We start from the raw sequence: 18,703 nt of genomic DNA, 5'->3' as shown, positions 1-18,703 counted from the left end.
GTCTTCCAGATCAAGTAAGATTGACATACAGGGGACTTGGAAATGATGCCGGCAATCTGTCCTTCCTTGTCCTAGGCTCGTAAAGAGTGACTTATTCACGAAAGAAACGCGAAGCTAACTGCAGAGAACAAAAAAAACCCCGTACCCCTGTACAGTTTCGGACAGATGAATCAGAAATTTGCTTCAGCTTCACAGATTTTACTTCTTTTACATTAGTTGAGCATTGATCTTCGGTTTGCTTCGGTGAAATCGCAGAGGCAGAGAAGTTGAAGGAAGAATCATTTCTGGGACTTGAAACGGGTGCACCACTTGATTAGAAGGTCCTCAATGTTGGCATTCATCCTGGTCCCGACGCCCCCCCATACCAACATGTGAGCAATGTCACCCAGTATTGATCCCGTCACCTCGTGCACTGCCTTGAACCCAATTCTCGTGTAAAACCTAACCAGCTTTAGCACAGAAGAAAATTTCAGAAACTTGACCAAAATCAAAGATATGCAAGCCTTTGGCCGTGAATTTTCGGGTAATATTGATTCATTGGGAAAAAAAATTGGGCAAACCATGACTCACTTTTCACTGGAATGAGAATGCCAATGCTCCGTGACTTTGAACAATGGCATAGTTATTATGTGGGCGTTGTTCATCACATAGATGGAATTCTCTATTTGATAAAAACCCGTGTCTTCCTTAAGATAACTTGGGATGCAGGTTAGAGTATGGGCTTTTTTTCACCTTTCCATGAAATTCAGCCATTCTTAAGAAATGGGTAAGAGCATTATCAGTTAACCACGTTCACAAATTCAATTCGGGGCGAGAGAGAGACAGAGGTGGAGGGTAATTCATATCCGTCGAAACTTCATGGGACTTTCATAGGGCAGTACTATGATTCACCAAGGGACGAATATGAAGGAACCTTGGAAAAAGGTCAAAACTTGGTACCAAACTCATCAAGAACGTGAACCAGAAAGAGAGAAACGAAAGGAACCTTGGAATGGTAAAGATCCGAGTCATTGATGGCCAGCAATTCGGCCCTCCTGCAACCACACTCGTACCCATGCCTTATCGCCACAGCTCCAATGAACAGCCCTATACCAAATATGGATCTCTCCATCCCCAGCGTCTCCCTCCTCAACCTGATCGAATCCAGGTGCAGAATCTTCCCTCCTGTCCAGACCCTGATCAGACCTTCGGCCCTCCCGAGCTCTCCTTGGGCGTCCAAGCTCCTGGCCGTGATTCTGAAAAAGGGCCCCAGCGTTTTCAGTTCAATGTCAAGGTTCTGCGCCGTCGAGGCGCTGATTATGTCGGCCATGGTTGGGAAGTCATTGTTCGTGGCCTCTGCTTTGGGGTTCTTGGGCGGTTCTTGAAGTTCGGCGGCTCTTAGTTGGGAGATTAGTGCGATCGATGGAGTGGAAATTCGGGCTCTGGAGTGACTTCTTTGGATGTTCAAGGGGAAATTGGAGATGGGTATCAGAGAGGTATACATTTGCAGGAATCTTGACTCTGGTCTTCCAAGAAACAAATCTGGTGCTGATGCAGGGCTTACTAAGAGGAACACAAGAGAAAGCCGGATAAGATTGAAGAACGTTAACAATGACGATGCTTTCTACTGAGTTAGAGATGATGGGCACGTGGCAAATCAAGGATCCACTGGGTCGAGCCTCACCATATCGTATCCAGACGAAAAGGAAGAGAAACGCAGCATCGTTAACTCCCCTCTTCTCTGTGCTGCAGAAATTTTCTTGAACTCGAAGATCTTGTCACAAAATGAAGGTAAAATAAGAAGAAGAAAATTTCTTGATCCGGAAGAACTGAGCAAAACAGAGGTATTTTGAAATACCTCACATTTAGAATCTCTCTCTCTCTTCTCTCTCTCTACCAACTTTCGAACTCCAGACCTGGGTTCCGAGAGACAGGTCTCGGAGCCAACAGCGCTGAAGGAAAGTTGGTGACAACATCCGCCTCCTCATTTTATATATATTTTAAATTTCTTTCATGATTTTTTTTTTTCCAAAAGAATATTTTGTATAATTCCGATAAAAAGGACCCACGTCAAAGCACTTATTTTTCTCATGAATTATATTCTTTATGTCATATTATTGTTCGAAGAACGAAACACGTATGCAAGAGACATAAATATATTGCTCGAATAAATTTCTCTTGGCGTCCATGTCATCATCGACCGATATCCACGTCAATGCTAACTGGCTAAAGTTGACTGGATGGATTGAATGGACACAAATGCGAGAGGTTTATGACCGAATTAGCATAAAAAAAAAAGAATTTGGGATTGAATCGGCAAATTTAAAAGGTTCATGACCGAATTGGCAAAAGTGCAAAAAGTTTAGGAATTTTTTTAACAATTTTCCCTATTTCCATTCAAGGAACGAAATAAGTATGCAAGCAAAAGAAATATATCACTATAATATGTTATTATTCATGCAAAATTGCTTCCGCTTTGAAAAATAAACATCATCAAGAACATACCTCATTATCATACGAGTAAAGCGAATTAATTTTTTCTATCTTTAGAATTTGTTCCAAAAAGTAAGAAAATTATGTATGCAGGTAATTAATGGGGCAGTAGAATTAATATGTAGCAATTTTTTGGATAATTTTCCCCATGAAAAAAGGGTCTTATTTCAAACCTTTTAATCGAAAATTTACTCAGTAAAGGAGGGCAAAACGTCATCGTATCATCACGTGCACATGCTAGGCTTCTGAAATTTAGGGCACAGCTTCCACTGATGTTAACTCAAGAAAATTTGCAATTCCAAAACCAGCTCCGCCCAAGAACTTTCCATTAATAGCAAGAACTTGAAATGATCAGGAAATTCAAATACAAACGCACACAAGACCAGGATTTTCCACGGCTTACTCTGCATAAATGATCTAAAGTTCTTATATGTTAATCGGTCGGGCTATTTCAACTCCATGTACGAGTAAATTCACCTCATTTAGAAGAAAGAGACGAAAATGCCCTTAATTGCCCAGCTAAAATTTAAAGTAGAGGGACGCTAAATTTGCTCGGATTTCCCCGTTGTCATAATTAAGAATATCACGTGTCTATTTTTATATATAGCGTATTTTCATCATATTAAAAGCGCTATTTTTCTTAATGAGGTTTACAGTTGCATGTTAATTAGCCTCCTTGATGAGAGAATTTCCCAAAAAAACTAGTTTTTTCCACATAGCCGAGCAAATTATGGACATCAACATCTTTCTAACACAATCAAATATTTATTAGTTTTAAGTTTTATTATACATACCACCGCCGGACTCTTTCTTATGAATTATTTTTCACATGCGCATAATGGATGACCCGATTAAATAAAAAAAGATCTTGAAAGATTTGTCACAACAAAATGCGTGAATATAAAAGATAAATTAATTAAATAAAAACTTTTCATAAAATAAAAAGTTTAAATGACGGTTAAATTTTATTCGTTTTGGATTGAGAAAAATTAATATTCATTTTGCGGAAAAAATGTCAAGGTGTCTCAATGTGCATAGATGTTTAATGTTGTTGTTTTTAGTGTATTTTTTTGTTAGTCTTTTAACTCTTACATGCAATCTATAAAAGCGTACCAGGAAGGAAAAAACACCGATCCTTTGATCTATGAAAAGACTTCGTATTTTCAGAAACTAATCGGATAACAAATTCACCATAAAAGTTAAACTTTAGAGGCTGAAGAACAAAAGAAGTGTTAGTAGTGATGAGAGCAATGTCGAATAAGAAGCCAATTTTTATTGTCTATACAATAATAAGTACAAATTTGAGAGAAAGCCATAAATGGATAGTAACTTAATTGAAGGAAATTGTACAAATATAAAAAAAATTATTGAGAGCAATATTATCTATCTAGTGAAAATGAGATGAATTCGGGGCTTGTTGGGTAATGTTTCTGATTCTCTATTTTTCTATTCTTTTGTTCCCCGGAACAGAAAAAGAACGGAAACCCGTTTGTGGATGTTAATTGATTTTTTGTTCCCGAAAATATAAATTAGAAGTGAAAAAAGTAGCTTTTTTGTTCCGGGAACAAAAGGATAAATAATGTCATTTTAGAAAAATAAGCTTAATATGACTTAATACTTGTCTTTACAATCACTAGTCCATCGCCGCCGGTCACCGCCGTCGATGACATTTTTATAATTAATTGTAAAATAATTGGGAATGGAAAATTTTAAGGATGTACCAAACGCATTTATGTTATTTTGTCGTTCCGAAATTGAAATTTTATGCATTTATCAAACGCGTTCTTAGTATCTATAGGTAGAAATTGCCCCCACCCCTATTTTACTATTTGAAGAACGAAATCGGTATGCAAGAAAGGTAAATATATCATAAGGGATGTATATCTGTAGAGTATTAGTAAGCGAATTTATTTTTGCTACCTTCTGAATTTGTAAGATAAGAAAATTATGGATGTGAGGTAATTAATGGGGCAGTTTGAACGGCACTAAGGAGTGGGTTCTGGTTTCAAATAAAAGATCGAAGTGGCCAACTTTAGAATCCGTTAGTTTCCAAAAAATGATTGATTTGAAAAAAAATATATTAAAAATGACAGCTTATATCACTTACAACAATTATGCTACGTTTGGTTGTCGGAATTTCTAGACAGGATATGACCGAATAGTATAGGATATAAAATCTAGAGATTTTGCTATATACTATCCATTGTTTGGTGATTGACAATAATAAATCCGGATATTTTCACATCATATTTTGTCTATTGTTTTGTATGAATGACATATTAGTGTAAATGAACATAAAAGTTGCACAAACAAAAATGATAAGAATCCTTTCCGAAACTCTTGCCTACTCTATTTTTATTGCCAATTTTTTATTATTATTTTTCCTTCTCTTTTTTTTATTTATTTTTTCCCTTCCATCATTCTCTAATAATATTTTACTAAATAGTAAATTATACTAATATTCCTAAATTCCTAAAATACTTAAAATATGAAATTAATACAAAAAATTATATATATACAGAATTTATATTATAAGATAGAAATAAATTCGAATACATAAATAAAAATGGGAATAAATAATAATGAAATTATCTTTATTTTTTCATCATTTTGAATTTTTTATAGTAGAAATCAAATATTGTTTATATTCTAATATTATTTTAATTTTATTAGTTTGAGAAAATTGTTATTCGAAAAAAATAACTTATGCATTAGGGTTTTTTGAAACCCTATCCACCTTTATCCCACCTCTCCTATGAGATAATTTTATACATGATATATCCCTCATATATCTCGCTATATCCCTCATGATAGGATAAAATTGATCATATCTTAAATTTTATTCCAACTACCAAACACAACCTTAATGTACCAAAAATATCTCATTTTCAATGGAAATAGTTAGAAATAAATTGTCGACGATAATGATAATTTTTTTCATTGGCTAATTATTTCAAATAATATAACCGACCGTTTTTAGGAAAACATTTTCCAAACCATTCATTCTTCTCGAAACAAACAGAGCCTTAGTCTCAAATGCGGCCTCGAGCTCATCGCCTAGCCAAATCCTCGCCGGCCGGTGAGCTTGTGCATCTCATGGGCCTACAAAGATTTGGTCGGACGATGAGCTCGAGGCTTTATTTGCGACTAAATTTGTCACCTTATGGTGTTATTCGCGACAACCGTCTTTGGAGACAATAAACTCACTTCAAATCCTTAATTTGATATATCTCCTAGTAAAGAATAACGATAAATTATGGGCAAAACATCCTCATAGACAGCTTTCCCAATTGACGGATCAGGCTAATATGGTAAACCAAGATTGTATTCTGAATATAAATGTCCAAAAGAAAGGTTGAAGCTGGAGAAAACACAAAAGGCGACCCAGTCGCATTGCCTTTCTTTCAGGCAAAGTTGCCCTTTGAGTGCCCCCTCAAACAGGAAACCACAGTTTTCATCGAAACTAAATAAAGAAAATCCGGAATTCCAGAAAGCCAGCTCCACGCAAGAAATTCCCATCAATAGCAAGAAATTAACATTTTCAGGAATGCAAAATGCATAATCCCATAAAAGGCGAATGCATGCATGATCATGATTTTCCACAGCTCACTCAACATAAATGGTCAAATCTCATCCTGCTTTCTTTTCTTATTTGGAACTTTTTTTTTCCTTTCTGTTTTGGATTGGGGATCTTACAGATGTGCAGATAAAACCCTGTTTGCATTCAGTGTTATGTATATATAATAAGCAAAAGGGTCTCTTTCAAGCTTGTGTCGTGACACTCCTCCAACTCTTTCCAATAGATATCTCCTCTGTTTTTTTTTTTTTTTTCATGCCCTGTTCCTTTTTAACTAAAACTCTGTGAGACTATCGCTCTGTCTCTCTCTGTGGTTGGTTTGCGAGGATGGGATTTTGGCATTGTGACTCTGCCATGATCAGACTAGCATTTGCGCTCATTATATGTGTAACCATTTTGTCAGGTTTGTTCTGCTTTCCTCTTCTGGTAAAACAGAGGAAACCGATAGGTTCTCACTGTTTAAATGTTTTCTGTTACTCTAATGTACCGAATGCTGACAAAGGGTATGTCCGAAAAATCATGCAGCATATGCTTACTGAGCGTTTAGTCTTACTCATGTGAAGTAATTGGCATGATGTCAACACAAAATCAATGATAATCGATTTTGGCCGGTCACTTGTAGACAGACTTTTTACTATGTTGCTTGATATTATTTATTCATGAGGTATTCTATTGGCTTCTATGTTAATCTGCTAGAAGCTAAAATACATTTTCCCTCAATTACTGCTATTTGTTCTGTACCAAAGAAGTGACAAGATATTCCTTTCCTCTCTGCAGGATTTGGAGCCAATGCTTTGAAATATGATTACACAGCCAGTGTTGAGGCAAGCTTGTTGATTTCCATCCCCCAGTTGTGATCATAGCAGTGGTCTTCCCGACTCGAGCTCAATTCTGAGAGTTTTTGTTTCGATCGATTCTTTTTCAGTGCTTGCCTTTCCCTCATAAGCCTCAGTATAATGGAGGGATCATCAAGAACCCAGAGCTGAATCATGGGTTAAGAGCATGGTCCACCTTTGGGAATGCAAAAGTGGACCACAGAGTGTCTAATGGAAATAATTTCATCGTGGCTCGTAGCAGGAATCACTCGCATGACAGTGTCTCCCAGAAGATTCATTTGTACAAGGACAAACTCTACACTTTTTCCGGTAACTCTTTTCCTTTGGCTGTCTCGGTTGCATGGAAATTAAATTTCGTGGAAACGTGTTAATATGTTTCTGCATAAGCATGATTCAGCGAAGTCTGATGACTGAACCTTGTGCGACGGTTTTTTTCGGTTGCAAACTTGACCTTTGTGCTGACCTGTCTCGGAGTCGACCTTGATGCAGCGTGGGTGCAGGTGAGCGAGGGGAAGATCCCAGTACGTGCTGTTTTTAAGACGATTAGCGGGTTCAAACATGCTGGTGCCATTATAGCTGAACCGAACTGCTGGTCCATGATCAAGGGTGGACTCACTGTTGATGAATCGGGGCCAGCTGAGCTTTACTTCGAGGTGACCGACTCTTTTATGTTCACTCCCTTTTTGCTACTTCAAAGGCTATGTTTGATTCCTAATTGGATGCACTATCGATGTTGTTTCTTATGCGATTTGCTCAATTACTCGCGAAAACCTCTCCGATCCTCAACGTTTTTTCATTTCTAGAGGTACTGAAAGTTACTTGATTTCTCAGAGCGAAAACACCTCAGTCGAGATATGGGTTGATAGCGTCTCGCTACAACCGTTCACAACAGAAGAGTGGAGATCGCATCAGGAGCAAAGCATTGAGGAGGTACAAATTTAGTTACGAGTACTCCTCTTTGGATGGAAAGGTTTATCTGAGGGTTTAATATTTCAATCTGACTGGAGAATTATCTGGCCATAGTGACTGCAAACTAGTCTGATATTCGGTCTTGTCGCTCGATGATGATTTGCAGAAACATAAAAGAAAGGTCAGAATCCATGTAATGGACAAGCAAGACAAGCCTCTGGCTAATGCCACCTTCTCTATTGTGCAAAAGAAGCTGAGCTTCCCATTTGGTAGCGCCATAAACAAGAACATCCTGACAAACACTGCATACCAAAATTGGTTCACTTCCAGATTCACTGTCACGACCTTCGAGAACGAAATGAAGTGGTATGCCAATGAGCTGACCCAAGGCCACGTGGACTACTCGGCAGCAGATGCACTGCTCAAATTCGCGCAGCAGCATGGTATCTCAGTCCGTGGCCACAACGTGCTGTGGGATGACCCTAGGAACCAGCCTTCATGGGTCAATTCCCTCTCGGCGAGCCAGCTCTCCGCAGCCGTCACAAGAAGGATTAACTCTGTCATGAAGAGGTACAAGGGCCAGGTCATTGGATGGGATGTGGTCAATGAGAACCTGCACTTCTCCTTCTTCGAGAGCAAGCTCGGGCCACAAGCGTCTGCTAACGCTTATAAAACGGCCAACTTCATCGATCCCTCGAGGACTATGTTTTTGAATGATTATAACACGATAGAGGATAGCAGGGATGGGGCATCTTCACCTTCCGCATACGCCAACAAGATAGGAAACATTCAATCTTCGGGCGGCAGGAATTTGGGCGTCGGACTTGAGTCTCATTTCAGTGTGCCCAACCTCCCTTACATGAGATCCGCCATTGACACCCTTGGAGCGAAGGGACTGCCAATGTGGTTGACCGAACTCGACGTGCAAAGTGGACAAAATCAGGTGAGGCATTTGACATCTTTTGCCGTCACCAAAGTTTCGCTGTTGGGAGAAAACTATACTTGATCCCACATGTCATAATTGGATAGTGATCTTGACAATTTTTTTTCTGGTGCATTGTCTGAGAAGGCAATGTACTTGGAGCAGGTGTTGAGGGAGGCACACGCTCATCCAAAGATCAACGGAATAGTATTGTGGACCGCTTGGAATCCGCAGGGGTGTTACCGGATGTGTCTGACGGACAACAGCTTCCGCAACTTGCCAACCGGGGACGTGGTCGACAAGCTGTTGAAGGAATGGGGCGGGGCCAGGCAGGTCTTGTCCGGCACGACTGGTCCGGATGGTGCCTTCGAGGCCTCGCTCTTTCATGGCGATTACCAAGTGACAGTCACTCGGCCAGGGGCAAACAATTCATATGTTGTTCAAGGCTTTGAGGTGGCTCCAACAGAGACTTCTCAGCAGAAATTAATTCTTCGAGTGTCTGATTAGATGCTTCTTTGGTTGGCGTAATCTGATTAATTCCGGCAGTGAAAATTTGATTGAGAAATTTTAGAGATCAAAGCCGACGTTGAAATTATTTTTCGGCTTAATGAAATCGATGAAATATCTAAATAAATGGTGTATAAAAGTTGGAACGGATAGGAAACTGACCAACTAATATGGGGAATATTTTCTGTCACTCTGCAAAAACTTGCACAACATTGTAAATCCTCCATTGTTAAAGCTAAATATACAAAATTTGACTCACAGAACTAAGTTTCGAAGTGAAACACGATTGACCCTTTTGTCAAACAACCCCCTCATTTCAAATTTCTCGATCGGCTGATCAATCTTGTAAATCCATCTTTGTATCCACAACATCGCTCGTTCTTATCGGCCGAAAGAAATCGCCTTTCTTTACTTGAAACTTTCAAAGACATGCGCTCCGAAAAGATACTGTGATGTTTTTCGTCTTCTTCGAGACACTAAGAGAACCGCCGTGTCGAATATAATGGCTTTTCCATCTTTTTCTTTCATGTTTCCCTTTTGTTCCCCTCGCTGGTGCGAGCTTCATGGCATTGAATTGATCGTGCGAATTGACATGAAGAGGTAGAAATTACTGAGAAAAAACTAACATGGCGATGGAAAAGTAAGTGAAGCACACATGGTGTGCATGCACATTTTAAGCCATTAATGATGGTGGCCCAGAAAACTTCGACTACCGTCTGCTCTTTAATAAAGAGCTACATGAAGTGAAGCACTAGCATGTGAAGGTGCCCCAATGGCAACAGTTAAAATCCCTTCACATCGGCCAAAAGGAAAAACATACTTTAATAAAGAGATTTTCGGTTTACTAGTATTGATTACGAGGATTGGTTACTTAATAACTACTTTGAAAGGTGCGTTCTTTGACACATTCCATCCGATTAGAGGATCTCCTCCTCGAAATAACAACTTTATCATTAGCAAGTTAATTGTACAATGATATATACGAATCTTCCTCTACCTCGAAGTACATCTAATACAGTGGTGAGGGCGAGAGAGAGAACAGAGCAGAGCAGAGCAAAGCAGGACCTTTCTTCTCTTCAGAGTCGCCTGGCAGCTAGAAAGCAAGAGACAGCCGCCATGATAATGGAAGCTGCGGCGAAGCTGACGTCGTCGAAGATGTTGGAGAAACGCATTTCCTGAAGATCCCACAGGGTCGACACGAACAGACGAGCCCCATTGAAGATAGACACCAGTATACCCATATCTCTTTCTCTCTCTCTATCTCTGTGTTCTTCGCCTTCACGCTTGTCGTCTCTTTGCGCCTCCGCGGACGCACAGTACATGCAAAAACGAGAGAGAGAGAGAGAGAGAGAGAGAGAGATGGAGAAAGAAGAGAAGAAGAGTCAAAATGAACAACCAGTTATGCAGGGGGCTCGCTTCAAGAATGAGAATGCTCGTACGTAGCAAGCGTAGAGCTTCAGCCGACGATATCCATGGCGATTTCAGAAGAGGTGATAATGCACGCAACACGACGACCGAGAGACGCTCCCTACTGCAAGGGGAAGTGAGAACGTTGTGACGTGATGGGCAATATTGATGTTGTGCGCGCGCGCTTGCTTATGACACAGAGAAGACGAAGGATAAATGTGGCTGCTGGTGGTGCTGCTGTTTCCAGGATGTTTCCTTTCTCTGTCGTGTCGAGCGGAGGAGCACCTTTGCTTTGCGTGTGCATCTTTGCATTTAAAACCACTTTCAAGATTCCTCGGAGCTTAAATGGAAGACATATAAAATGTGGGCTTCGGGCCTCTCTTTTTTTTCTTTTTTTCAGAAATAACATTTCATTTTATTCACTTTCTCGGATACAAAAGACAAATATCTCAGTTTAACTACAAACTAAAATACATCGCAGATAACTTCAAAACAAAATAAACTCCAAATAACAAGAGAAATTATCTAAACAAGATTATGGGTTACACGCACATATATGACTTTTTCACACCATAATCGGTAGTCAATCACCGAATCCGTATTAATAATAAACACACATTGAGAACTCCATCTATTGCTACAACTTTGCCTTTTGTCGGTGCACTCCTAAGTTTGTTGTCCTCAATACCATTTCCAAGCAGAGTAAAAAGATTGAACAAGCATAGATTTGATACTTGTAGAGCGAAACCTTCACGAACCTCCTCCAATCTCCCTCGAAACCGAACTTGTTCACCAACGAAAGTCGAGAAGAGCGAAATCCCAAAAACATACCCGCAGAAAATTTTAAATCTAAACTAAATCGGGATAGAAATCTCTTAAAACCGAGAGAAAAATACTTTCGGATCTAGACTAAATAGGAAGAGTAAAGCTCTCAAATAGGAGGAAAGCAAGAAAAAAGGAAAAAGAAGATCAAAATAACTTAAGAAAAAGGAGAGAGAGAGAGAGAGAGAGAGAGAGAGAGAGAGAGAGAGAGAGAGAGAGAGAGAGAGAGGTCCCTCCCTCTCCCTCGAAAAATGTTAGGAAAATATTTTTTTTGACAGTCTGACAAGATCGTCGCTTATTTCTAACCGTAAATTCACACACCATCATCCCGTATTTTGCATAAAACGCTTATTAATTAGAAAATCGTAGAGTCAGAAATAATGATAGTATTGTCATACTGTCATGCTAGTCGGAGCCAAAATATTAATGGCGGCCGGGGTTTGGGGGGTAGAGTGAAAGAGAGAGAAGAGGAGGGGAGAAGGGGGGTGATCGGAGATTTCTTCTTCAGGTCAATTAGACTTACCAAAATTTGAGGTCTTAATAATTGTGGAATTGTCGAGAGATTTACTTTTGAGCTTGTTTGATCCGGGGTATTGTTTGTTAAAAGAAGCATCACCACCTTTTGAAGAAATTACCAAATGCTTTTAAAGCATTTTGCATTTATGCCAATTCAATTATAAACCTTTCAATATGGTCAATTTTGTACTAAATTTTTTGATAATTTATCAATTTAGTCATAAGCTTATTAATTGTGCTAATTTAGTACTAAGCATTTGACGAATTGTCAATTTAGTGCTAAACCTTTTGACGATTTATCAATTTAGTCAATCTGATCAATTTTTCTCAAAAATCATTGATATATACAATTTTTTTCATTATTCTAATTTTTTTTATTATTTTTCTCCTTTTCTTTTTTTTTTTCAATTTTGGGCAGGCAAGGTCCTTAGTCGACCCATACATGATCTAGTGCGAGTACGTTGCGAACCTTGCTAAATGTAAGTGAGAATCGTCTCACCCATGGCAAGCGATGATCACTGGCCTTTCCCGGCCCAAGGTCCAAAAATAAAAATGAACATAAAAAAGATAAAACAAAAAAAATATAATAATTGTGCATGTCAATGTCGACTGTGCCAAATAGAATGACTAGTGTTGACTAGACCACTATGTCATCAATTTCCGGCAAAATTAGTTAAATGGATTAAATTGGCAAATTATTAAAAGGTTTAAGACTAAATCGCCACTACTGAAAGGTTTAGAACTAAATTGGACAAATTGAAAAATTTATGATTGAATTAGCACAAATGCAATAAGTTTAGAAATGTTTTTTTTATAATTTTCTTGTTATTTATGTTGAAGTCCTCCTAACTGCAAGGGCTTGTAACTATATATAGGTGTCAATATGGGTCTTTGACCTACTTTTATTTATTTTGGTCACATATGACGGGTCCAATCGATTAAAAAATGAGTCAAATATGAGTTTAGGCTTGAAAAGCCTATTCAAATACGGATTTTAATTCAATCCATTTTCGACTCATATTTGGCCTGTGACCTGCAGCTTCCCAAACATGACTTGTAAATGAGCCTTAATTATATTTGTTTATTTTTTTTATAAGTAAAAGAAAGAAAAAGAATAAAACTAAAAAATGAAAAATCATTTTTGAAAAGCCGCCGCTGGCAATCGGCCACCCGCCACCGCCCGCTGCTACCGCCGACCATCACCTGCCATCGCCTGGTTGGCCACTTCCAGCTCCAAAATCCAACTGCGGCCGTGTGAGTAGTGTGAATAATCAAAGCAAGCAGAAGGCAAAAAGTCCCCCCTGCATCACCATCCCCACACCAGCCTGGCTAACACTGTCTAGTGCATCAGAAACAGCAAAAGAAACCCCCATCCGAAGCAATACGCCCGCCGCCAAAAGCCCTTAACGACGCGGAATGAACGCCAACCCCCGGTGAAAAGAAAAAAAGGAAAGAAAGAAAAAAGAAAAGAATCTCGAGGGGGATGGCGGAGGACGACGTACCTGAATCCGCACGCAATTGCTGCCGCTCCTGCACTGGCTGAATGCTATGGCCACCGCGTGGTCGGCCAGGTCCGCCGACACGTCGCTGATATTCGGGCCACGGGACTGCCCCAGACCCGGGCCTTCCAGGCCTTGACCTGGTCGTACTTGTCGCTCACCTCCAAGGGCTGGCCCGTCCCTAGCGACAGCACCATCAGGTCTTCCATCCCCCGCACAAACGGGAACTCCTGCTTGTTGTGCAACACGTGAGTGATCATCATCGCCGCTGGATTGCCCATCGCCAGCCCCCCTCACACTGCCACGCATCGCGTTCGACTGTCCACCTCCGGCGGCGGTGGGCAGTGGCATGCGGCGGCAGCAGGCAGCCGGGGGCTGGTGGGTTATAAACAAATATTTTTATAAAATTTTAAATAAAAAGTTTAAATTTTTCTGGAAAAATTTAAAAAAAATTCAATTTTGTACAAGTGTTTTAGCAATATCATTACGAAAAAAAAATCTATGATTTGGTTAAATATAGGAGTCAGATCGGGTATGAATTGGATATGAGTCGTTAAATTTATACTGTATTAAAATGAGTCAAAACGGAAAAATGGATTAATATGGATCGGACGATATTCGACTCAACCCAAACTCGATCCACCCGTTTGACACCTCTCAGCTGTGAAGAAGCTACTCCACTCTATCTTTGAAGTGTTGCAACTTAAAATTATGCACCACTTCACATTTAGAGCTGTCAATATGAGTCATGACCCCATTTTTGACCTATATTTTATGTAAATGGATTATATATAAGTTGTTAGTTTTTAGAGGGTATACTAAAAATGAGTTCAAAAAAGTTGAAACTAAATATGATGGGTCATATATATATATATATATAAAACTCATTTTCGACCCATGGGTGTGGCTTGCAACTTCCACAAATTATAAATGGGCCTCATTATCAAAAGCTTAACTTGATTAGTTTATATTTTTTATTTTTATAAGTAAAAGAAAAAAATTATTGTTTTGGTCTAACAAAATTAAAATATATAAAAACCGTTACGCCACCCGCCGATTGCTAGTCACCACTGCCCTCCCCCGTCGATCGCTTGGAGAAAAATGAAAGAAAAAAGAAAAGCAAAATAAAATAAAAAAGATTTTTTAAAAGAATTTAAAAGATTTTTTAATAATAACATTTTTGAATAAAAAAGAGTTATGCGGGCTAATATGGGTTGGACCGATCCCATCCAAATCTGACCCGACTCACCCATTGGATACCTTATTTATACCTTAGTTTTAGAAGAGTGTTGCCGAGACAAAATTACAGCAATACCAAACAAAACTTATGTCGGAAGAAGGATGAATTGGTATGTGTGGCTTTGGCGAGCATAACTTATTCCAAACACGTTTAATTCCATACTTTGGTCAATGCAAATGATCTCATGTTTTGAGTATGAATGAATTTATCTTGCACGTTGCTTGTTTCATATATGTGTTGGTGAGGATAACTTTCACGAGATCAAAGTTTTACTCATTTAAAAAGATTTTCTTGTTATTGAGTATTAGTTATTCATGTTATACTTAATCTCGTCATAACGTGTTCAGAATAATAAATCCCAATATAACATGGGAGGGTGTTAAACGAGTTTATAATTTACACCCAAACCACCTCTATGACTCTGTATTCATTTTATATTATCCTCACTTGATCTCGTATCCGCTCACTCGAGGTTCTCACCTCAAATTGAGTATGGATATTCCTAAAATGCGTTAAACATAAAAGTCTTTTAATAATATGGGTCGAGTTGAGTCGTATTGTACGACAATAGATCAAACGAGTTAAATGAATCAAATTGGGTCAGGTCATTTTTAACCGGATCCACCCATTTGACCTGTTATAGTTGCAATTATTCTATTGTCTTCCGTGAGCTAATAATCCTACCAACCCTTTCATGTAGAGAGGATGTTTAAGGTAAAATACATGCCTTTATTCCCTCGGAGTCTTCGGCAGGTCAGAAAAGAATCAATGTCGGCCTTTAGGATTGATCGGGAACCGTTAAGACATTCTTGATGACGGTTCCAAACCCTCGAATGGAAAATATTATATACGAAGGAAGATGATATCGATGTTTCTTCGTTAATTTTTAGCGGGAATCCGAGTCGCTCCGTCCACACGCTCAAAATTCAATAATTCGCATTGCAGACAAAGAAGAAGAAAGAAGAGAGACAGAGAGAAGCGCAAAAACGGCCATTTCCGACGAAGCCATGCTTGTGCAATGTCGTGCCACACCCTAAAATTCATGCAAAATTGTCGCTTTCTTTGCTCAATTCTTTCTCCTGCTTTCTTGGAACCCAACTATCTATTGGGTTTTTCCTTTTGATTCCTGTAAATGCGGATGCTGAAGTTGGACGGACAATCGAATTGAGGAGCTCCGCATTTTTACGTTTCCTCTTGTCTTTTTGCGCTGATGTTGAAGTTCCTAATTTTTTTAGTTCTGTTTCTTTGATGCATTCTTGTGTGCGAGCGCAGTGTCAGAAGAAAATGGGTGCGTTGTTTTGGCCGTTGAGAAGGTAAAGAGTTGCATTCTTCTATGATCTTCAATGCGGAATTTTCTTCCGCAGTTCTTGTTTCGTTGCATTTACTTGGGATTTTTGTTTCTTCTACGATCAGCAATTTCCAATTCCGAAATGGAGTCATGGGGTTCCATCATTCGGTGGTCAACGGCGGCAACGAAGAAGCGAGGCCTTGGGGTTATCTGGTAAGGGGTGGTTCAGGGAATTGCTATCTTGGTTGAGTTTATCTTTACTTATTTGGTGTCATCGGTCCAGTTGCGAAATTTGTTCGATTCTTTTTTGTCTAAATTTCATGGAAGGCTAGTGTGTTGTTCTGCCTTTTCTACAATGTGAACTTTCCTAAACGTGATATCAGATATGGTTGATATCAGACATGGTTGATTTGATTGTTGACTTCGAGGGTCATGAGAATACTGGTGAAGTTTCTTGTTGTTTGGTATTTATTTCTGGTACCTGTTCGTCTACCTATGCTAGATAGTTCCTTTGTTCCTATATATCGATCATTGAGCATTATGAAACCATCGAAATTTAGCTGGGGTTGTTAAGTTGCCTACATGTCAATATTGAGTGTTCATGGTATTGAGGGGATGAGAACTCAAAGTAGATGACATTCTCAGAATAGAACTTGGACATGTCACAGCCCGAGTTAGCTGTTATTCTGCTAGACCAAATGGTCAATTGATTAGCCTCCTCTTACTTAGTTACCATACCATTCTCAATCCTTAGGCTGCAATGTTTCCCTAATTTTCAAGTGCAGCTCCTTTTGGCTGACAGTGTACAAGAACAAGGAATATTCAATTCTTGAGGCAATTCTACTTAATTACATGCACAAAAATTTCTTCTGTGGGTTTCTTTTCTCATCATTACTTCAGGTCCTAGCCCGAAAAGTATCTGCATATGCTGAAATGTGATAAGCCTTTTCTATTCTCTTGATGCATTGAAGGGTAGCATAAACATAGATGGGGGCGTTCTGAGAGAACAGCATGACATATCACACCAAAACAAGAATCATGCCACTAGACAAATTCCCAGATTTGTCGCTGATGATATGAAAGCATCTCCTTGACTTTTGCATGCTCAATTTTTAAGTGCCTGTATGACGTAGTTAAAAGTTTACATCTCTTCAAGATCTTGTACGATCATTCATTGAGGAACTACAGTGTGTGCAATAATCTACCAGTAACTTAAACCGTGGATCAATTGTATATTCTTAGAAGTTGAGCTTTGCTGAAATTTTTTGATAGCATTTTCCCAAAAATAGTTGAACTTTTGTAGCCCCCATAAATCTGGATGTTCAGTTTCTGGTTACTTCATGATGTTTAGCCCACTAACTTACACATTGGGCAAAATAAATAAAAGAAGATGGGGGATTCTGAAAATCGAACTCTGGACCTCTCGCATCCGAAGCGAGAATCATACAACTGGACCAAATGATGTGTTTATGAGACTTAATTCTGTCAAGATGTAGTTAGCGTGCTTGATTATTGTTTATTCTTGCCCATTGATGCCCTCTTCCTAAGCCCGTGTTTCTCTGGATCCAATCTATAGCTTATTTGTTATGCCTTCAAGGAGGGTTCAAGCAAGAAAATAAGAGTAAATTAGTGGTCGATCAGAATCATTTTGCGTTCTGTACCACTAAATGCTTCTAATAAGAACTACTTTAAAAGAAAAGGTAGAGGTTGCAAGCATTTGTCCGTGCATGCTTTCTCTATGTTCCATTTGTTTTTAATTCATTTGTTCCGTTATCCTATTCTGCATTGTGTAGAAGTATGTATTGACCCAATAAGTCATGGTATAAAAGGCTGGGGCATTCCTAGAATCGTACTCTAAGGACCTCTCACACCCAAAGCAAGAACCATACAAGTAGACAAATGTCATGATGGTGAGACTCATTTCTGTTCAGTTGGAGTGATCTTGTATGGTCAGACGTTATTCGTGCCTAGGTTCCTAAATGATGCGCCCTTATTCAAGCCCATAATTCTTAGATGTAATCTACAAGTTAAATATTCTTCTGGGAAAGTTTTGGCAAGAAATAACGGTAATTGGAGATAAATTAGTTGCACAGACACCTATCATCTACTACGTATTGATATTAACAAGTACATTCATAGAGGAATCAGCTTGCAAGCAGTTGCTGTTATGGTCTTTGTTTTCTGTTTATGTATGTGAATATGTTCCTTTGTTATTTATCAAAGACACAAAGGTTTGTTTCTTTGCTTGCATCAAGTGGTCTTGCCGAGTTAAGGCAGAAGTATGTGTTTACAGAATGAGATGAGAAGAAGGAAGAGAAAAGAGAATGGGGCATTCCAGAATCGAAATTGGGACCTCTCGCACCTGGAAGGAGAATCATTCCTCTATCTAAAATGCCCAAAGAATTAGAGCTATCTCTATCGTGTAATGGTCAATTTGTGTGGTCAGAGATTTTTTATCTTTAAACGCTTATGTGCAATGTTTTCCCAAAGTGCATGTACTTACGGATCTAACTTGAGATTTATTCCATTCTGCAGGAGGCTCTGCGCAGACACACACACGCACGCACACACCCAAAAAGTTATAGTACCAATAATAGTCTAACACTGATCAGTTGAGTATGAGTGGCCATTGAGAAAGAATAGAGCTTCTTCTATACAGCTGAAGCGTGTGCTCTGACTGTATCCCATGCACATTTTTAACATGCTAA

At 39.1% G+C, this 18,703-nt stretch overlaps 2 protein-coding genes across 3 annotated transcripts; one reads left to right on the top strand and one right to left on the bottom strand.

Moving 5' to 3' along the window:
* Positions 1-71: 71 nt before the first annotated feature.
* LOC115735871 lies at positions 72-1,688 on the bottom strand. Of its 2 annotated transcripts, none has more exons than XM_030667299.2 (2): positions 986-1,688; positions 72-449 (listed from the first exon to the last, which is right to left on the bottom strand). In XM_030667299.2, the coding sequence occupies exons 1-2, from the start codon at positions 1,481-1,483 to the stop codon at positions 279-281; spliced, it is 669 nt and encodes a 222-aa protein (XP_030523159.1). In that variant the 5' UTR covers positions 1,484-1,688; the 3' UTR covers positions 72-278. The 2 variants fall into 2 exon arrangements, with proteins under 2 accessions (XP_030523159.1, XP_048128443.1); XM_048272486.1 differs by lacking the exon at positions 72-449 and adding an exon at positions 478-913 and having other exon boundaries at positions 945-1,688.
* Positions 1,689-6,376: 4,688 nt separating this feature from the next.
* LOC115735768 (endo-1,4-beta-xylanase 5-like) lies at positions 6,377-9,685 on the top strand. Its single transcript, XM_030667161.2, has 7 exons — positions 6,377-6,452; positions 6,827-6,873; positions 6,975-7,194; positions 7,375-7,538; positions 7,717-7,815; positions 7,961-8,737; positions 8,864-9,685. Exons 1-7 carry the CDS (start codon positions 6,377-6,379, stop codon positions 9,221-9,223), a joined length of 1,743 nt encoding a protein of 580 aa, XP_030523021.1. The 3' UTR covers positions 9,224-9,685.
* Positions 9,686-18,703: the final 9,018 nt, after the last annotated feature.

The sequence above is a fragment of the Rhodamnia argentea genome, chromosome 11, assembly GCF_020921035.1.
Source record: "Rhodamnia argentea isolate NSW1041297 chromosome 11, ASM2092103v1, whole genome shotgun sequence".
Taxonomy (NCBI): domain Eukaryota; kingdom Viridiplantae; phylum Streptophyta; class Magnoliopsida; order Myrtales; family Myrtaceae; genus Rhodamnia; species Rhodamnia argentea.
This window is presented reverse-complemented; position numbering and strand designations above follow the sequence as displayed.